Source organism: Epinephelus moara, chromosome 1 (assembly GCF_006386435.1).
Source record: "Epinephelus moara isolate mb chromosome 1, YSFRI_EMoa_1.0, whole genome shotgun sequence".
NCBI lineage: Eukaryota > Metazoa > Chordata > Actinopteri > Perciformes > Serranidae > Epinephelus > Epinephelus moara.
Window position 1 is genome coordinate 25,187,976 of NC_065506.1, and position 22,456 is coordinate 25,210,431.

The following is a 22,456-nucleotide window of genomic DNA, read 5'->3' on the forward strand; positions in this document are numbered from 1 at the left end:
AACAGTAAGGATAGTGATGTGTTAAAGGTTACTTCAGCCACAAAATGACCATCTGTGTATCAGCTAGCCATGATGTGTAACCTTAAATTCCTTAAGAAAACGTTGTTTCTCTCACATGACTCCGCAGAAAACGGCATTTGTTTACAAACTCTCACACAACTCCTGCAGTAATCCAAGTCTCATTTATCCAGTCAGTGCAACCCTAAACACATGTATTGTCAATATAACCTTAGTATTGAGATCTGGCTTTGAAGAGACCATAGATAAGTTTCACTTTCACTTCAGTTCTAAATATTAGAGTCTTTTAAACTGGACAAATGCTACAAGAGGTTTCCACTGTATCTGTGAAACATTAACACGTTAGCATTTTCACTGTGAAGATGTTAGCTGCGTTAACATTTATCTCAAAGCACCACTGAACAGCCTCACAGAGCCACTAGTTGTCAACAGGCTGAAAAAATTACAACCCGAACCGACCCATGTGAGTTGAAGCCCAAACCCAGCCAGTCCGAGATTATCACATAAAATACTGATCCCGAGCCTGACCAAGCCTGTCCCCCCCAAAAAGCTCTTGTTGGCCTCAAACGCCCAGGACACACCAGCTGTGTGGCGTCTCCAGTGGAAAATGGACCAGCTTGGTGGATTACGGAGCCCGGCTGTCCCCTCTCCTTCTCTCCCTGCCCGCAGGGCAAAAGGAAGAGGGAGCTGCTCGCAGAGTGCACTTTTTTTTTTTATTTAGTTAAAAAAAAAATATCCCTACCCAACCCAGCCAGTCAGCACACATTTTCGGCCCAGACTCGGTCCAACCTGTCAGGCTTTTCGGGACCCGTTGGTCTTAGGTTGAGATTGAGAACTCCACTTGTGTGACTGCAGCCTCTTGTTTTTTTAATACTTTTTTTGGCTTTTTGAAAGAGAGGGGATGACATGCAGCAAAGGGCCACAAGTTGGAACTGAGCTTGTGGCTGCTGCAGCATGGATATTGCCTTTGTACATGGGACGCCTGCTCTATCCACTAAGCTACTGGGCGCCACACAGCCTCTTGTTTAGACTGGAAAAAAGATCTTCCATCTTCCAGTCTGAGTCCCACCCAGCTGCTCACAAAACTCCACCTCAACAGTACCAAGGTGGGCATTTCAAATATACTCAGGGTGCTTTCAGACCTAGAGTTGTTTCTTTGGTCTGAATCAGGAACTAATTTTGTTACACAGTTGCATAATTGCCTAGAGTTGGTTCGTGTTCTCACAGCAGCATTTACAAGAGGACCAGATAAAATGCCTTGTGTGAGAAAGCTGCTCTTGATTGGTTAGAATTTCCATGCGGTAAAAATCCAGGAAGTAAACAAGACATTGAAGTGACTACACTTGCAAGATAAATGTGACACTTTCTAATGTCACAATGGAGGGACAACTACGCAGGTTGATTTTAGCGCTGATCATCGTGGACTATATTGCTGTCATTGTTCATTTGAGTCAAACCATACAGTTTGAAAACAAGGCAACAATGTTTTGATGCATTGAATGTGCTGAATGTTCATATTAAGGCAGTACAGGAGGAGGCGCACATTAATAATCCTCCAGAAAGACAGACAGTGTGATAGAGACAGAGGGTGGAGCTAGTGCAGATGATGAAGGTAAAAAGAGATAGGGAGGATGAGGAGAGGACTGAGGAAGAAGAGCGACAATATTGATTCTGTAGACTATTTGCAGACGATCTTTGACTATTTCTCATGAATTTCTCCATTATTTTGTTCCACAGTACAATAACCCTCTCACAGTGTGGAGGCAAGACAATAAAGATGTTTGTTTTCTTCCTCAGTCTTCTGCCCATGTGGGGCATAATTAAGATCTTAACAACCATAAAGGAATTAGTGTAATGTCTTTTAATGTTCTCTTGCCAGTAATTATGCAATCTGTTGAGAGAAATCAGCTAAAATGTGCTGAGATTCCAGATTGACAAAAGCACGTGCAGTAATACTTTTGAGTGAAATTAAATCTTGTATAAACAGTTAATGACTGACTTCTCTAATAACATCTACAGAAGCAAGTCAAAACCCAGGTTGCTCCTCCAGCTGTGCTCTTTGTATCCAGAGCTGACAGGGATAAAAGCAGTAACACATACTCTACCTAAAAGCAAAGTTTTTTGTTTTTTCCCCTTCATATACCTGTTAAGAGCTGTTGCCCTGGATAACTCAGTCAGCCCCCGACCAGCAGCAGGAGGGTTTCTCAGGCGTTTCCTGTTGCGTAACATCAGCACGAAAATAACCTGCCAACATGACAGGTTGGCTGATAAAAATTTCATAAACGGTATCTGATATAAAGTTATTTTTAGAAAATTGTTGATTTAGCTCTGAAGCATCATTCCCATACTTCCGCGAAATTCAGTCAAGCGCATACACACTCAAAGATATGCAAACACACACACATTTATGAGGTCTGAACACAGACAACAACAGCAGCCCAAGGTTGAACTCCCAAACACAGCTGAATTAATCCTCATAACAATACTCTCTTTTTCTCTGACTGATTACGTTTCATTGTCCCCTCTGCACATATTACATTTGTTTCACCAGTGTCTATAATGTTGATTTTATTCCTGTATCTTTGTTTTTAATATTTGTTGAGTGTAAAGCACTTTATATAAATAATCTTAATTACTATGACTACATGTTTGACACCATTTAACATGTGATAAATTAACATTATTTTCAGGTATTACACATGTGGTTTTTCAGCATTACACATGACATATATTTTCATCTTCAGACTTCAAAATCTGATTTTCACGTCATTTTTTTGTGAGGCATTATGTCACTCTGTTCCTCCCTCTCTCCTCCTGCTGTTGAGCATTCTGCATGAACGAAAGAGAGAGAAACCAGGAAGGCAGAGGCTGCGACTCTGCATTTACAACTAAGTGCATGAGAGTGACTGTGTGTGTGTGTTCCTGTTAAAGTGTGTGTGTGAGGGAGAGGGAGAGGGAGAGGGAGAGAGGGATGCAGACGTTTGGCAGAGAGAGAAGAAGAGAGGGATTTGGCCGACCTGTCGGGGTCTTTCATGTCACATTTCTGCCCTGAGGACCTGACCTCTGTCTCTCTGTCTGGAAAATAACCTGGAAAAACTAAAATGGAATATCGGAAAACTCCACTCTGCAAAACAGTCGGAGCAACATCCCCCCTGCTGCCTCTTCCTCAGAGGAAGAGCTGAAGGGAAGAATGACTGAAAATTTTAATTTGTATCAGCGTAAGAAAGTGAAGAGGAGAGGAGGGCTTGTGTACGTGGGCCTGTTTGACAACTGGGGGAGGAGGACGCAGGAGATTTATTCATATAATTATACTGTTTTTTTTCTTCTTCTTTGAGGGAAAAGTGGAGAGCGGACAGGAGATAGTAGGAGAGGGGAGGAGAGAGTAGAGGAGTACAGAGCAGAGAGAGGAGAGGACCAGAGCAGAGAGGAGGAGGAAGGAGAGGAGGAGGAAGGGGAGGAAAGGAAGAGGAGAGGAGAGGAGGGGAGAGGTGTAAACACACTCCAGATGGGATCCTGGCATTAATGAAATGTAAGTATAAACAGTGTGTTTGCATGTGCATGAGGCGAGAGCTGCACATGTTGATGCTGCTGCTGATACTTTCTGTCTCTTTTGATGATCACAGTCATGTTGATGATGTCAAGTGTAGTACGCTGTAGGGAGCCTCTGGATCACCTCTACACATTACTCTGTCTCCGTCTCGACTATCTCTACTCTCTCCTGCTCTTATTCTCTCTGTCTGTCTTATTTTATCTTTTCCAATTCTGCGTACATACTGTATCTCTCTGCCTGCTCTCTCTGCAGGTCATGTTAGATAGTAACCGTGCAGCAGCACAGGGAAATGCCAGTGTCACATTGCATTAGTATTACACATGCACACAGAGGGAGAAATACGCTTAAAGTGTGATGAGCGCACGTGGACGGTGTGTGTGAAGTGTGTATGTGTATCTCCTGTGTGTGTGTGAGCTCGGCTGAAGCAGGCGTAAGAACCATATAGTCATCTTAACCACATGGAGAGAAACAAAGAGCTATTGTGCCACATGAGAATTAGGGCAGGCTGCACAGACACACAGGAAAAGTAAGAAGAAGATCAGTGAAGGAGGAAGGAAAAGTATCTTTGTACTGTTGGCATGTTGGATCTAGACGTTGGTCATGAAGCAATATAAACACATTGGATGATTTAATAGGCACCAAGAAAGCTGCTCTCATGTCATTATGTGCGGAACCTTTTTTTAATTATCTGAACTGACCTGTTGCAATAGACCTGATGCATTCAATGCTTCCTGTAGATTGAACCATGTTTTAAAGAATAGTCCCTTATTTTGGAAAGCGTAATCGTAACCCTTAATGCAGGGAATTCATGGTAGCAGGTAGCTTAGCTTAGCATAAAGACTGGAAACATGAAAACAACTAGCCTGGCTCTGTTCATAGATAACACCTACTAACTCCTCTAAGCTCACTAATTATCATCTTATCCACACAGTTACTTAGGTACCGACATCTAAAACTATGCAGTCTAATACAACAGTGCATAAAATACAGCCTCCAAATGACGGGAGTGTATGTTCCCAGGGTCCAGTGTTCCCCAGAGTAATATCCTCTTAATGTGACACATTAATGACGCCTTTCAGAAGGTTTTATGTTCTCACCAAATTTATGTTTCTCTGGGTCAGATGTTGAAAATCACTCGTCTACTGTACAGATTGTACCCTGCTGATGTCATACTACTTGCAATCTTGGAGTGCATCAGCGATCAGAGTCACGACGATAAAGCCTCAGGGTGCAAGGGCCGATATTTCGGGCTGATCTAGGCTGCGTTCAGCACCGATAAAATGTAGCAAAATGTTTATTCAAACAGAAACACTGGTGCGTTACCCTGTTCTGTTACGCAGGCGCACTGCCTTTTAATACAGCAGGGTTTAATTTAGTTCAATTCAAAGGCGCTTTATTGGCACGGAAAACGTTTACATCGGCAAAGTAAGAAAGAAATACAAACACAAATTGTAAGTATAATCAATAAAGATCTACTAAAGATTTATTTGCATACGGGTCACTGCTGATTGGGTAACACCCCTGACACACCCACCACATTAGAGATCCTGTACCTTAAAGCCTGTTTTACACCGTCTTGAGGAACACACGTCGTCCAACCCGGACACTGTAGCAAAACGGTGCACACCATTTTAAAGTCAATGTGCCCCTGTTGTAGCTAGCAGATATCCAAGCCACTTCCTGTTCTGTGTGCCGATCAATACTCCTAATCTCTATAGTTAAATGAATGCAGATAAATTTTAAAAAGCTAATGTGGGGCGGCAGTAGCTCAGTCCATAGGGACTTGGGTTGGGAACCGGAGGGTCGCGTGTTTGAGTCCCCGTCCAGACCAAAATATGGAGCGTGGACTGGTGGCTGGAGAGGTGCCAGTTCACCTCCTGGGCACTGCCGAAGTGCCCTTGAGCAAGGCACTGAACCCCCCAACTGCTCGGGGTGCCTGACCAAAGGGCAGCCCCCTCACTCTGAGATCTCTCCACTTTGTGCATGTATAGGTCCTGTTTGTGTTTGTGTTTGTGTAATTGACAAGCAAGAGTGAAAACATTGAATTTCCCCTCAGGGGGGATTAATAAAAGTAAATAAACTTAAACTTAATAAAATTAACTTGTCATCAGATGAGAGCAGATGGGTTCTGAGACCACATCGTCTTTCACCTCTCCACACAGAATGTCTACCTGCTGTTCAAACATGATTGGTCAATACTGCTTGAACTACAATCAGACTACAAACAGAAACCAGAACACTTCAGATACCAAAATCTTGTAACGTTGCCTACACATTCTGCCTACATATGCAGGAAATGTTTGAAGAGATTATGTTCCTTCAAATTTGCTGTCCAGAGAGTTATCTTATTTTCTTCAGACATTAATATCTCCACAGTGGCTGAATGGATTTTTGCCATTTAAATTGCAATGGAAACATTAATATTCCTTCATTTTTTTGGAGATTGAAATGTAAAAATATCCCTTACCATTAAAATATTAGTTTAAGAACACAGGACCCAGGGAACATAGGTATGTCCCCCAAATGCCTATATAGAAAAATCAACATCTCTCTAAAGCAGTTTAAACAAACAACAGGTCATGGGAGTTATTGGCTGGGCTATAGACCGAGTCACCATGACCTTACACTATCAAATGTGAAATCAGCAGACTTGTTTATTTTTTGTTGTCATTGTTTTGTTGTTGTCAGCCGTTACTGTAAGGTAAACATGCTGGTCCAACCTATCTGACATTTCTGCCATGCTTATTTTATGTACTGTTTGCTTTGCTAGCGTCTTTGATAAACCAAATCTTCCGGTACAGACGCTGAAAAAATGTACTGCTGTAGACGGGGCCTGCAGCAAAACGTCTTTTAACCACATACAAAAAAACATAAAATAAATCAATATCAGTGTAAGTGGTAAAAATATTGAAAATATAGTGTAAAAATTCAACTGATAATGATTAGGTAGCTAAAAACAGACCAATTAGGGCAGTGTTTGCTCAGCGCTGTTTCATTTCATGTAGGCCTACATGTCCCAAGCGTTTTTTTCCTGGGAGTTATTGCAAACAAACACTGTAATTTGGTCTGTGTCTTGACAATGACCTGTTGCCAGGTTACCAGCTGAGACATCATAAAGCTGCTGGTCCACCTGGCCAAGACATTGTTCATAATGTAACCCTCCTAAACAGGCAAATTGTTGTTTTTACACTTAAGCTCTTGTACAGATTAAACAAATTAGATATAACGTGTTTGTTATGTTATCTTTGGACAGAGCCAGGCTAACGGTTTCCTCTGTTTCCAGTCTTTATGCTAAGCTAAGCTAACTGGCTGCTGCTGGTAGCTTCATATTTACCATACAGACATGAAAGTGGTATCCATTTTCTCATCATACTTTTAACTCTCTCATCTAATAAAAAACAGATTTATTTTCTTAAATATCTTTTGAGTCACATAAATGAATAGAGTGAGTGAGATAAACTGAGAGAAATCCTCTCATGTGTTGTCTGATCGTCGGTGTAAACAGCTCCTGTTGTCTAGACTGTTGCACATCAGAGTGGCTGTGGCTGCAGGCCAAGACTCTTATACTAATGTCTTTACATAACTGATGTTCAGCTGCCTGATAGTAAATTATGGCGTGAGCTGTCTCTACACTTACCTGTTGAGACACTGATTTTGTTCTTTCTCTGCTTGTACTTGTTCATAAATGTTGCATAGATGCAATTATGAAGCACAGCAGTCTTTAATTTTTGAGTCAAGAAATCCTAAATAAAAAAAAGTGTGCCTGTAATACACTAAACTATGAATTACTTGTGATGGCATGGTGACATGCTTTTTGCTGTTACAAACAGTAACCCAAAATGACAAATCCAACAGTCAGAAAGAGAGAGTAAGAGCAAGAACAGGAGAGAGAAGGGCAGTCACGTCCTGCAGCATTTACACACAACATCACAAAATGACCCTGACAGTCGGTGGATTTAGAACAGCTCCGAGGTTGTGTTGTGTTCGCTTGTGTTATGTTTCACTGCAATGTCATGCGATCTGTTGTCGTGTTGTTTCCTCCTGCACTTGCTGCGTCGCCTTTTGACTGTTTTGTTAGTTTTGCAACATAATTACAGGCCCGAGGTGTGTTTTTATGGTAATGATGAGACATAAATGCATTTTACTGGGCACATGTTTTCACAGATGTGACAGGGGACATGCAGATTTGTTCCTCAGTGTGATCCCAGTGTTCACTAAAGGGTCAAGAGTGCTGCGCCTTGTGTTTCAGAGCTTTTACAGCAGAAAACATCCGCAAAAATTAGGCCAGTTTGATAGTCTCTGAGAGCATCATCCATTTTTTATTTGTTCAAGTTTAAACTTCTGCCTTGCCTTTACAGCCTCGTGGCATGACAGTATCACACGCAGGTTTGGCCTCTTCTTCTTCAGTCTTCACTGTTCGTTTTTTAAAGATCTTCTTTTCATGGCACGATACATTTACAGTTGTTTGTCGTGAGGTCTGGTCTATCTTCATGAAGTGATTAGGCCTGTTTGTGATCATTAATAAAAGGTTTAGCAGGGAAAAAATCTCATAAACACCCAATGAAAACACATCAGCATGTAATGAGATGTGTTTAAAGCTGTCAGCGGGGGAAATCATAACAGGCTCATGAAATTAAAAAAGCTCTACAAAAGGAGAAAATCAATGTCTGTGTCCTTTTAACCCCGCTGCACTCTGGGTTTGTATTTCCATAACCGGATTAACACGCTCATCTGTAGAGCTTCATTTTATTTGGAAGAAGATATGCAAAAGTTTTGGACGAGAACCTTATGAGATGTTAGTGAAGAATGTTAGTGTAGCCGAGGGGCTTCGCACATTTTTGGAGTAATTATATGCTTCAAGCACAGTTCACAGATTTAAAGTGTCACTTATATGTGCAGATATTGCTTAACTCAAGTGTTACAACTTCTCAGATAAGGAGAATAAAAGTTATTTAAGACACAGACTCTCATTTATCTTTGAAAATGCTTAGAGGGGGTTGTAAATGTTTGCAGGATTTGAGTGTTGGTGAACTCAGTGAGTGATGATAATATAAACACTGTTATCTGAGACTGTGACACAAGACTAACTACACTGAGTGATAGCTGCTTATTTGCATTAGCGCTGTTAAGCAACATCATCTTGTCCAGCTTTTAATTGCTGGACAAGATGATGTTGACGGGTTTGTTTCTGGAGCAGTAAAACTCAGTCAAACCACAGAATGCAAAGTCAAAATCAGATACTTAGTTTAATCTGGAAACTACCTAGTAGGAAGTGTTAGGGAGTAACTACATGTAATGAACTCATAGTTTAACTACATTTTGCAGTAGCTTGCTGGTAGTTCAGCTACAGTCATATCTGCACAGTGATTCCAGTAGTTAATTTACTTTTTGCCATTTTTGTGTAGTTAACTACAAAAACTACAAACAATTTTGTGCCATAAAAGGAAAGGACAGATTTTTTAAATTTCCATTTTACCATTGCTCTTCTCTACCCCTTTTGACCACAGTTAGTTACTACTATTGAAGATTGCTATTCATTCATGCATTTACTGTAGCTGCTGGAGCCTATCCCAGCTGACATTGGGCGAAAGGCAGGGTACACCCAGGACAGGTCACCAGACTATCACAGGGCTGACACATAGAGACAGACAACCATTCACACTCACATTCACACCTACGGTCAATTTAGAGTCACCACTTAACCTGCATGTCTTTGGACTGTGGGAGGAAGCTGGAGTACCTGGAAAAAAAACCACGCTGACATGAGGAGAACATGCAAATTCCGCGGTTGGAACCCCCCACCCTGGGTTTGAACCAGGGTCACTGCACCACCATGCCACCATGATGACTACTATTCATTAACAAATATTGAGAGAAGCGGTTGCAAGCTATTTCATAAGTTACCTGGCTAACTGAGGGATCCTGCTTAGTGCAAACCCTCCATTCATTCTAGTTCCTGGAGGCAGGTGTCTGACTGATGGACACTGTATACCAAACCAAAACTGACACTGTACTTTACCATGAAACCATGAATACAATAAACTCAACTAAGTGTATTTTTTGCTGACATGTTACTCCTTTTTATTATGTACTCTTAAAATGTTGTATCACATGTACATTGTCAGTTTGATTGTTTTTTACTTTGAACAACTCTTTCTAAGTAGCTTTAGGCTTATTGATTTCTCTCTAGGGTAGCTTTACTGTTGTTCATTTTCTACCAGTGTGAAGTAAATGGTAGCTTGCAAATCTATGCTTTCAAACCATAGACTGAGTAAATAATGGATGTAGCTACCATGACGTCACCCATTGGTCTATGGACTCCCGTTTCGAAGCCTCAAGTTCAGCATTTCAGCTGTCGCCATTTTGTTTCTTTGGGGATAGAAGTGACAAAATTTCATGAGAGGCTGGTGCTGTGAAGGAGTGAGGGGTGGATCTGACTGAGGAGCTGAGGACACTGTAGGCAGACAGAAAAAAAAAACTGTAAATGGGAAAATTATTTCAAAATTCGCCCGTTTACAGTTTTCAAGAATGTTGAAATTAGCTATAGAGACCAAAAGTTTTTTGTACCAGGCTGTAAACATGTTTATATCTGTTGAAAAGTTGAGCATTTTAACATGAAATCTCAAACCACTGCCATTAAAGAGAGTGGCAGCCCCTACACATGTCACATATGTGAGTTTGTAAAATAAATAAAAAGTTATGACAGGATGTCACAGACACACGATGTGATTCGACATCAATATATTCACAAATGAGCCTGCAATTGAAATCGCATCCTTGAAATGTACATATTTAAGGATATAGGTCACTGATGATGATGCTAAGGTCTTTTCCACAAACTGCTGTGAAAGCTGTGAGAGGATTTTCAGAGACATGTCAATATATTCATCATTGAGCAAGTATTGAAATTACAATCTTTTAAATGTGCACATTTAAGCAATAGGTCAGTGCTAAGGGATTTGTTAAGAGCAGTCTCACAGTCTCATGTCACAACAGCTGTGAATATATTGCCACTGCACAGCACTTAACTTGACTTGACGATGCATTTACTGTGCTGTTTACAAACCATTTCAGTGTCTGGTTCAGTGTGGTAGCTGTATATTTGTTTTCACTTGAGCTGAGGAATTCAAGTATTTTTGTATTTATGTCTGATGTTGTTCTTTGTGTATTTTTTGTGTCTTGGTGCCTGCTGTAGGTCAAATTTCCTTTAGAATAATAATAGAATTTAAGTTAAGCGTTCCATAAGATAAAAACACAATCAGACCTTTTTCATTAAAGTCTCTCAGACTGTGGAGCCATAAGCTTACAGCAGATCAGGTTAAAGAGGAAGTTAAGAAAGAAATGCAGACACAGTGGAGTCTCCTCTCTTTCCTCGCTCATCTGGTTTCCCTCCCGGTCCTCCTCTCCATGCTGAGAAGGAAGGATCCTCCTGGATCCTCTCCAGGACTTCAGCTCTGTTACTCCTTATACCCACTTCCCCTCTGACGTCTCTCCTGATCTCTGTCTGCCACCACACAGTCTGGGCCTAAGGAATTAAAGATACTCTATATTTAGTATCTGAGCCATCAATAAGTAACACACACACACACACACACACACACACACACACACACACACAATGTAATTCTGAGTGTGTATGGGGGAGTTCCAGTCTGGGTGTGAGGCCGCATGTCTAGACACAATACAGTATTTGTTTTCTATCGCTACGCTACATTGCCAAACTACTGTGAGTAAGGTATGTCACATTGGTTGATATACTCTATACTTGTCCCGTAAACAAACTCATAACACGTTCAGGCTCATGGCAAATGTATATTACATCCATATATCATTTTTGGCTCAACACGGCTGAATGAGAGCTGAACGAGACAGCTGAAATATGCTTGATTTTAAGTCCACACTTTCACCTCATAGACTATTCAATTTGAAGTCAACGTGCTGGAGTCTACAGAAACTGATTCAAAGTCAATGCCTTTTTGTGATTTTATGGATTTTATAGTTACTAAAGAGGGTAAAAACTACAGCGCAAAACTCTAAAACCCTTAAACAGTGTGGTAAAGGGTTAATCTGGTAAAATATTTGTCTTCACTCAAGACTTCGCTCAGTTTGTGACACCAGCTGGTCTATGACAGTAACATCACATCTATGATGTGCCAGTGTGAGCGTGTCTGTGTCCACCAGCAAGGTCAGCTACTGTACATGTTGATCTGACTGATTCTATATTTACAACCTACAGAGAGGAAGTGGGCTGATGGCTGTATGTCGCCCCCTAGTGGTTCACTCCAGAGACAGACTGGTGACCAACTACTCTGCCTTGACTTGAGTTACATCTACTTGTTATTATTGTTACCTAAAACTAAACTAAAGTCCTGAAAGGTGATTTTTTTTATGTTGTGCAAACAAATTAATCATCTCCTGTGCAGAAGTTGTGATTTTGTTTGCACAAGATATATCTGATTGGAACACGGTAATGGCCCAAATTGTGCACAAAAGATTGCATTGTTACAAACTGAGATATGCAAGGCTGTCAGTGGTTGAGATACTAAGCGCTATATCGTAGGCCACTGGGCTTGCTTGAGTTTCTCGAAGACGTTTCACCTCTAATCTAAGAGTTCGATCTAACAGTTCAAACTGAAGAAACCCAAGGAGGTCCAGTTGCCTACGATATAGCACTTAAGATTACCATGACCTGGATGACTGAGAATCTTCACCACCATGTCACTGTTTGTAATTCTTTTCAACTGTTTTGCATTTCAGAAGAGAGATACCGATCTGGGGCAGTGGGTCCACAGTCAGTTTCAATATCTAAAATATGACATTAAAAAAAGACCTCCTGTGATTCAGGTCTGCTGATGCCTGAGAGCATCTGTCACACATGGCAGACAGGTAGATCATCTAGGTTTGCTTAAAGGGATCTGAGGAAGTACTTTGTAGGGTACGGGTAAGTCTCACACAGGAGGAGAGGAGGACGAAGTTTAACTCCTGAATGCCTGATGCGTCAGTTACTGTCCGATGTTTGTGGGAGTGAGTAGGTATTAGGAGCAGACTATAGCCCTTTTTACACAGAGATCGTGCTATAGGGCTGCTACAAAGTCCCTTATTTATGCCACCTTGCATTTTTACATAGAACAATAGCGGCATCATCCCACTCTAGTGTTTGATTATACACTGCATCGCAGCTTTGCTGAATCAAAAAAGGCCTGATGGGTGTTACATGTAACACAACAGTGTCAGCCTCTTGCGTGACATATAACATATGTGTCATCAGCACTTTATAAACAATAACAATCAGTCACTGTCTCTGTTACATGGCTGCTTATTTCATCCTCTGCTCGGACGATAAGGACCACATGGACTTCATTGTTTTCCCACTTTGCTGACATCTATGCCCACTCTTCTCCTTCTTTGAGTTAGCTGCTAATTGCTAACAGCTACTTTTTATGTCTCCTGCAGTGGGTTGCACTCTTGACAAATAGGCAAAACGTCACACCCGTGCCACCCATGACCCTATCTTGCAGGCTGTCCTGTTTATACAGACACCATTTTGGTGCCGTTACTATCTCTTGTGGTGGCTTAAAGGCGAGACCACTCTGACCCTCATTACACGATCGTACCTTCATACAGCATGGCGAGGTGGGATAGTGGCGTGATATTCCCACCTTGAACAGGCAGTGTAAAAGGGACTGGTGTGTCACTGATTGGGTAGGGCCTCTTATAATCCTTTATATTGTTCAAGATGAATAACCATACACAACAATATAAAAGTTGGATTTGAGTGTAAATGTTAACATCTCACAGTGCAAGAAAAAGTGTATACAGTCTGTCTCTGAAATGCACAGTGTGTGCGTGTGTGTGCAGTTCAGATGGGGTATCAAGCCATGATAGATATACCAATAAAGAATAACTGCTCTCCTTGTGTATCAGACATCAGTCTTTATCTCAGTTCTGCCTCTTTCTTTATTTTTTGTGTAATGTACTTCACAGCTCATTTTGCAATCTTGTTTGGTCTATTTTCATTTCCCTCTTCTTCCAGACACCCTCCTCAACTTGATGTATTTAACTCTGTGTAATTTTCCTCTGCACAGAATGCTGTGTTTGTGTCTGTTTACTGTTGTATTTGTTCTGTCATGCATGAGTGCAGTAAAGTATGTGTGCAATCTTAAATCTAAATATTGGCATGTGACTGCGGGGGAAAGCCCCTTAGTTTGATTCCTTTGTTGCCTTTTCTCTTAAACCCTGCAGGCAAACAGCTCAGGCTTGTTTATAGCCAGGGGAAAGGTATGAGAAGACATATAGATTAGGGTGTAAGGCATCCAAGTTTCCAAAGTATTATAATTATACAATTACCTCATCTCTTCGTATGAGACAAGTTTCAGTTCTGGATAAATAGAAATGATTGGTGATACCTTTTTTTACAAGAGCATATTTTTTTAAACTCACTTTGATATTTCAACACAGTCTGAATTCGAATCATTTTAATGAGCACAGTCGGATCACATAATAACACCGACTGTGAGTCCTGAATCACAGGGCTTCAAAAACCTCTGCAGAACAACAGGATCACTATCATTTCATTGAAAAAGGTCAATTTACATATCAAACAAGGTAAAGAATGTAGAAATAAACAGTTACTATGGCAGGTCATACACAGTAACAGGGTGAACTGCCATAACTCACTGTTAATGCAAATTAGTTTTATTGGTTTATTTTAAAGCTTTGGATGGAGATCTACAGGTAGAAGAGGAGTGAGATTCATGCTTTTAGATTCTCTGCATTAATCTATATATTATTAATTGAACTTAAAGGTCCCATTTTGTAATAAATCAAATTTGCATGTCTTTATTTTTAATGTCAAAGTAGGGAGCCCACTGTTTGTTTTGTGAAACTAAAAGTCGAGCCATTTTAAAAACCATGATTATTTTTTCAAAACCTAACCACGGACTTTTGTTGCTTAAACCTAACTATGTGTTTTACCTATGTTGTGAGTTTATTTTGAAAAGAGACTGTATGTATCTAATGAGCAGAAACTGTACACTTCCTGTGAAAACAGAAGTGTATTTTGAAAAGACACAATGCATGTGACAAACGTTAATTGGCAAGGTATTCCTGAACATCCAAACTGACACAGGAGGCTAATTAGCATGCCATATTTTGATGTGTAGTTCGCCTGACAAAGTGACAGTATTTGAGGAGCTGGGATGAAAACATGTTGACAGAGAAATGCGCTGTCTGTCTTCAGACACTATGTCTTTAAATGACTTGATGTGGAAGACCTGGAAACACTGACCAATCAAAGTGGACTGGGCTATTTCGGGATGGGGGGCTTAAAGAGACAGGTGCTAAAACTGAGTGTTTCAGACAGAAGGAGAATACAGGTACATTCAGACAGATATGTTGTTTTTTTAAATGAAGGCAGGTAATCCTGATCTAGATGAATCCCCAAATACAAGTATGAACCTGAAAATGAGCACAATATGATCCTTTAAAGATATGATGATTTGTAGAAAAAAAAACTGTCCCTCATGCTTCTCCCTTGTGCTCCCTCTCACCCTCCTTCCTCTTTCTCCTTGTTTTTAACCCCTATCATTTTTTACTTCTGACCTCTTGCCCCCCTCCTAACAATCCAGGGGAGCCATGAAGTATGAACTCCACTGACATCTGCAGGACGATAGAATAAGCTCAACTAGCTGCGCAATCATGAGCACTCCCACGACAGGAACTCCAACTATGGAGGTGAAGGTGGTCTCCCAGGAGATGGCATTGCTTAGCAACATACTGGCAGCTTACACCTTCATTGCAGGTAGGTCCAATCAGCAAAACTGCCATTTGTGACAGCGTGTGATCAAACTGTCGTCATCATTATGCTCTTGTTGTGTTATAAGATCAATGAAATGAGGGAGTAGCAGCCCTCGTCATTCTGGGGACCCCATGGATTTCCTAAAGGACCCCTGTGGGGCCATGGACCACAGTTTATGGACAAGATATTTCCTTGACTAGCACATGGACCCCTGTTAAATACATTTCTTGTTTTAGCTAAAACTTGTTCTCAGATAAGAGGACAATAATTTAATCAAATCTGATATATTGAAACTTACATTACATTTACATATGCATGTTTCCACGGATACGTTACATTTCTCAACAAGGCTATGGTGAATGTGTGGTTACATTTAGGGCAAAAACAACTTAGTTATGATTAGGAAAAGATAATTGTTTGGCTTAAAACACCCATGTTTGATGGCACAAAAGTCTCTGGAAAAGCAGGGACAGGTCAGTGGAAAACACCCACGGTGGCTTGAGTGCTGCTGAGAAATGCTTCCAAGGGTCAGGAAACTTAAACAAACTGTAGAGTGTGTGTATTTTGGAGGAACGGCACTTCCGAGCAATGGGCGTTTGGGATAATGAGCTGTTGGAGAAATGGGCTTTCGGTTCAATGGGACATTTTCTGGACAAATGGGGTTTGGGAATTTTAAGCCGTCGAAACAATGGCATGGCATCTCAAAACTTTCGCTATGCTAATGCTAACTCTGCTCTCTGTACTGACAAGTGCGCACTGTAATGGAGGTTTCAGGTTTCTTTGCTGGTGTTGTGTTGAAGTCTGTTCTCCTGTCGATGTGTGTTTCCTATAACAGACAGCAATTGGCTTTTGAATTAGTGAGCACCTAATCTAGCTGTCCGCTTTACGTTTGAATCTCAGATTTTAAAGCAGCGCACAGCATCGCCCCCCTCAGTAGGGGAATGCGAAAACATCTCTCTAGTGACAAACTTTACACTGATACAAGTCAGTATAGTCAAGGTCAGACACTTTAGGAGACTTAAAAACACATTTTTGGGTGAAGAGGATCTGTGACTGTGTTCAACATTTTGATTAACTGAAAACTTTTCTGCATTTCTTTAATCCTCCTCTCTCTCATAGACCAACCTGAGAGGACTGCCTTGGTGTTTCTGGGCGGTGTCTGTGTCGGCCTCCTTGTCACACTCTGCGCCATCGTCTTCCAAATACACTGTCGAGCAGACTGTCACTATGGCAACAGTAAGCATCCTCACAATCGCCACAGGAACAGGCATCATCACCGTCGCCATCACGGCTGTCCCCTCCATCAGGCCACTGACAGTAATCCAGACAACACTGCTGTTGTTGCCGCTGGAGGGACGGGGCCCACTGGGGACAGTGAATCAGAGGACTGGGATGACACGTCTGACCTGTCGGCACGGAGACGCAGACGCTTCGAGAGAGCTCTGCTGCACGCCAGCATGTTCACATCAGCCGAGGGTATCTCTAACAGACACACACATATGAAGAATCATGTGTCATATGAAGACCATTAAATCCAAACACTGAAACAGTCGTCAGTATATCATGTAGGTAGCACATGTGATAACTTAAAGCCACAGTGTGTAGGAATTTCTCCCATCTAATGTTGAAATCATATATTGCATTCAAACAGATGGCGCACTCTAGCGCCTCACTGTTTCAAACACGTATTGCAACAACTGTAGCCGCTGTGTACCAAAAAGCTATGATAATACTGATGAAACCATGTCATCCGATACTACATGGAGTATTTATCCAGGCTCCTACACAGACACACGCGACGCGAGTTGACAAACCCCCTCCTCACCATGCTGGCTGTGTGTACAACGTAGGACTGTTGGGGCGGATGTAAATTGAAACAAACCAATCATGTCTTGTCCTTTGACAACTGACAAGTGGCTCAACCTCACACACCTCATCCCTCTCCTCGCATTACTGCGCCGCTAACAGCTGTTAGTGGCCAGCGGCACTACTGCCGCATAACAAAGTCCCACTCTTTGAGCATAATGCAGGATCATGTATTATGCAGCATCACGGGAGACGGAATCCTCGTCGCCAAGAAAGTGCAAAAGGGAATCAAAAAGGCAGCGTGACCGGCGAATTAAAAAAACAAGGGTCAGCATTGGGGTTGCCTTTCCCAGGTGGAGAGAGCTGCTGAAGGAGAAAGGTAATACAATCACAGGCCAGCGCTAACAGCGGCTAACAGCGGCTAACAGCTAACAGCGGCGCAGTGATGCGAGGAGAGGGATGAGGCTGTTAGCGACTGGCCGCTAACAGCGGCTAACAGCCAACAGCGGCGCTGGCCTGTGATTGCATTACCATTCTCCCTCAGCAGCTCTCTCTACCTGGGAAAGGCTACCCCGATGTGGGCCTTCGTTTTTTTAATTCGCCGGTCACGCTGCCTTTTCTATTCCCTTTTGCGCTTTCTTGGCGACAAGGATTCCGTCTCCCATGATGCTGCATATGCATGATCCTGCATTATGCTCAAAGAGTGGGACTTTGTTTCAAATTTGCCAGGGTAGTAGCGAAGCGCCTCTTGCTCCTCTCCTTCGGCTCCTCAGTCACGCAGTGCTGGCCTGGCTCTCAACGAAAACGCCGAAGGCGGTGCTGTATGTCCCTTGCTGGCGGGTGTATTCTCAAGATGGCGAAACGTAATGGAACCCCACAGACGACTTACCCGCACAATGTACAAACAAATCCGAAATTCTCCTTTTACGAGAATAAGTCAGATTATTGGTGGAGGTAATAGTACACCAGTGATGACATATTTATGAATGCAGACATCAATTTTTGCCAATAAACAACTGAAAATGTTACACAATGTCCCTTTAACCACATTACTGTAGTACAATTTTAAGGTACTTGTACTTGAGTATTTCAATTTTATGTTCGTTTACACTTCTACTTCTACTACTCTACAAATATACAGGGGTGTCGTAGTCGGAGGAAAAGTGGGACTAATTACCCAGGGCCTGAATGGAAAGGCGGCCCCTCAAAATGCCTGGATTGAAAAGTTTGGTTTTGTTTGTAGTTTTTTATTAAAAAAATAATTAGTGCCGTAAATGAATTAAAATTGGTTGAACAAATTGGTTAAAAAACTAAATTCTGTAAAAAAAGAAATAGTCGAAGCTCTCTAAGGGCCCCTCCCACCTCTTGAAGGCACAAAATGGTTTAGTCCACCTTTGCACGGGGACTTGTTTCTAAACTTAAGCCCCTTTCCCACTGCACAAAAACCTGTTTTTTTTTTTTTTTTAATGCAATGGTAAAGGTTTAAATCGACATTCACACCCAGGTCAAATGACTATTTGTCCCCTCCGGCTCTGATTAGCATTGATGGGAACACAACACAGGAGTGAACGCACTAATTTTAGCTCCTTTACCGACGAGATGCAATGAGACACCACCACAAATAATGTCCGTCTCCACCCAAGCAGCATTCACACATTGATCCAACTTAGTCAGCACCAAGTTTGAGACATAAATAATAACAAGTAACCACTATAACATTTTCATTGGCTTCTACGCTCCTCTCTTCTGTTTACTGACCTGGCCTGTCCATGACGTTAAAGGTGACACACCAAACACAGAAAGGCATACACATCTGCTGTAGAGCCATGTACACAGCGCTGATCCACTGGCAATGGGAAAGGAGTCTATAGGCTATTTTTAGTTTGAAAAACTTGAGCTGAGTGGGTGACTGCTTATGCTGCTTATGTCTTTCTGTCTTCCCCAAGAAAGGGAAATCAGGGTTCCAAAAAATAAAAGACAGAAAGAAAGCAAAGGGAAAGGAAGCACACTGACTCTAGCCTATAGCACTTATGATTACCATGACCTGGCTGACTGAGAATATTCACCGACAACTTATAGCACAATACTCTGACAGGGGCCATTCAGCTGCCTTATGATGTTAACATGTAATTTAGTATCTTTTATAGTATGGTTTCTTTACTCAAATAAAATATCTTAAAGGAGCAGTGTGTAGGATTTATTAGAGTATAGTGGTGAGGACTACCCTGGAAATCCAGAGGTCTCGCGAGAGCACAATTTGAATTTGCTCAGTGAGTCACTCTGGCAGTCAGTAATGATGGCAGAGGCGAGCTAAACAGATGACGACAGCGCTGTGACGACAAAGTCCGGAATCAGTCAGTAAACATTGCAAGATGGCTACGGATGAACACCAGTTGTTTGAAACAGTTTTGGCCGCTACAATGAACGAGTTAGACTTGGCTTTTTCTCTAAAAGAGGAACAGAAGACGGCGCTCGAGTCTTTCCTTTGCAAGAAGGACGTTTTTGTTGTTTTGCCGACCGGATACAGCAAGAGTCTAATCTACCAGTTAGCTACCAGTTGCGTGCAGTGATATTTACAAATGCATGCTCGGTGCTGCCCTTCGAGTTGGGCCATTTTCATTACTCATGGCCAGACCCTAAATCTTTCTAGATTTGGGTCTGGATTTCCAGGCTAGGTGAGGACTGCAACCAGCTAAAACTTCTCATGGTTAGATTTCCTTCAGTATTTATTGTTTGGGAAGTTTTTACTAGGAGCCAAATTATCCACAGAGATCTCTTCCTCTCCAAAACAAACTGAATCGTTGATTTAAACCAGTAAAAAAACTTAATAAAGCAGTTTTGATTCTGATTCTTCCCACATCCTCCACACTGAGTACAAGCTTTTACCTTCATACAGACGATACAGGATGTCCAAATTTAAATTGAATCATATTAAAAATTCATTTGTGCCAACCTTAATCAGATTTTAAATAATGTTGCTTGATACTTAGGGGCTGTGTTGTGTTTTGCTTATGGTGCTCTGCTGTGTGCTGGTGTTATGTGCAATACATGAGTGGCTGATGTGCAATACTGTATGTTTTTTTTTATGGTGTATGCATTTCTTTTCTTCTGGACTATTATTGTAAGGCAGCAATACTTGAGTAAGAATAATTCAATTTTTAATCTTTGTGTAAAAAATTTTTATACAGGTATTTAAAAGTTGTAATAGACTCATTGAGAGATACAATGTGTTAATGCACCTTTATACATATTCACTCACAGACTGTTTATCACTAGACATACACACACATACTCATACTTTAAAATAGAAAGTCAGTGATGTGAAATTTGATTGTTATGTGAATGGACAGTGTATGGGCGTGCTGTAAACCTTGTCTTTGTGTATGTGTGCGTGTTTTGTGTGTATCATCAGAGCTGGACCGGGCCCAGCGGCTAGAAGAGCGGGAACGGATTCTCCGAGAGATCTGGATGAACGGACAACCAGACATCAGTACAGTCACTCAAAGTCTCAACAGATATTACTGACGCACAGTCAAACAGGCAGATAGTCAGGAGGACACGGAGCCTGACAGGCGGGCAGACGGATAAAGGAACATAAACAAAAGAAAAAACACTGGATGAAATGAAAATAAACCATCAGATCGGGAGCACTGTCTTCACTGCACCAAAGAGACTCTTACAGATCAAACTACTAGTGACAGTACTGCCGAGAGCGGCTCCCTCCACTCTGTAAACAACAAGGGAAACATATGAGTTGTGATGGCTCACTCCTCCAAAACAACAAGATGACACTGAAGTGTTGGGAAGAAGAATGTCCTCGTGCCCTGAAAAGCCAACAAGTAAAGACACAACGTACCTACAGAGCTCACAAAACTACACAAGGGATTTTATAACTTTAAATATTTTAACAGGTGCTTTTGAGAAATGTGGAGGTACATAAAAAAGAATGGGAGGCATTAAGGAGGCTGCAGTGCTGATGCTGTTCATGAGTGTATGGATTCAAATATCAGTGATATTTTGTTGTTGCACTTTTCTCAGCTCACCATTCTATTGGTGCGCACTGGAATTAAAGACTGAAATGAGGAGGTACAGAAGCTCAATGCCAAGATACATTTACACATACTGGTGCTTTTACTGCTGTAACTCTATATCCCCAGATGGTGGTTGATAAAATATGTAGGATGTACGTCTGTTGGTTGCATCTGTTGGCTGGAGGCTGAGCAGCACAGGTGTTGCTGCACATGGACACAGGACAGCTGGTCATCATGTCTGCAGCCCAGTCGCCAGAGGAAAATCATCACATTGTTCTTTGCTGTAAACCATGAATACGTTACATTTACATGTTTCATACGAATCACATCAGTGTTTCTGAAATGATGTCATATATCCTCCCGAGACCCTCTGTCCTCACATTTTGGGTTTACTTGACCTTATACTTCATTCTACTTAACTTAGACCTGTTGTCCTTGTTTGTGGACACATTTTTGTGCCATCTAGTGGTAGTAAGAGCACAGTATACTAATCCATGTAAAAACAAGATGGCAGCCATCTCTGCCAAGTCAGTCTGCAGCCGATCCCGACACAAAAGTGGACAAGGTCCTAAACCTGATCACATTTTATGGTTGAAACATGTTTATTTATGATTAATAGTGTTTGCAGTTTGATATGGCAACAAATTTGATCAATTTTAGCAACAGTAACAAAACAAGACGCTGTTAATTAGGAAGTACTGTTTTAGGACATTGGGACTTAATCGTTGACAGTGTTTAGTTTTTTTATACTTTTCGGGTATATTTATCCCAAATTGATAGGAGAAATTAAAAATGCAAACAAAACAAAAATTCAGGTCTCAGGAGGATATAAGCTGCCTTTGTTATCGGGAGGTAAAGGGGATGATGGATGGCGTGTCACCTAGATGAGACGTCTGCAGCACTGCTAAAAACCTACAAACAACACACCAACTGTTTTGGGGCAATCCTTCACGACGTTTTCACCGGTGTTTGTGAAACCAGACCTGGGTGTTTTCTACCAACACACTGTGATGCTTGATCCACGGAACCTAGGTGTTTTTTTACAGACCTGTCCTTGCTTTTCCAGAGGCTCTTGTGCAACTAAACATTTTTTTTTAAAGCCGATCAAGATGTTTTTGGAATCATGACCAAGTGGTTTTTGTGCCTAAACATAACCACACCTTAATCACTACAAAATAATGTACAAATGTAATGTATTCATGGTTTTCAAAAATTTACAATGCAAAAAAAAAACCTTCTGGTGACTGGGCTGAT

The 22,456-nt window shown here is 41.4% G+C and overlaps 1 protein-coding gene across 1 annotated transcript; it reads left to right on the forward strand.

The window, feature by feature from the left end:
* The first annotated feature begins 15,265 nt into the window (after positions 1–15,265).
* On the forward strand, positions 15,266–22,456 carry LOC126391808 (protein eva-1 homolog A-like). Its single transcript, XM_050046757.1, has 3 exons — positions 15,266–15,368; positions 16,485–16,841; positions 20,584–22,456. Exons 1-3 carry the CDS (start codon positions 15,266–15,268, stop codon positions 20,694–20,696), a joined length of 573 nt encoding a protein of 190 aa, XP_049902714.1. The 3' UTR covers positions 20,697–22,456.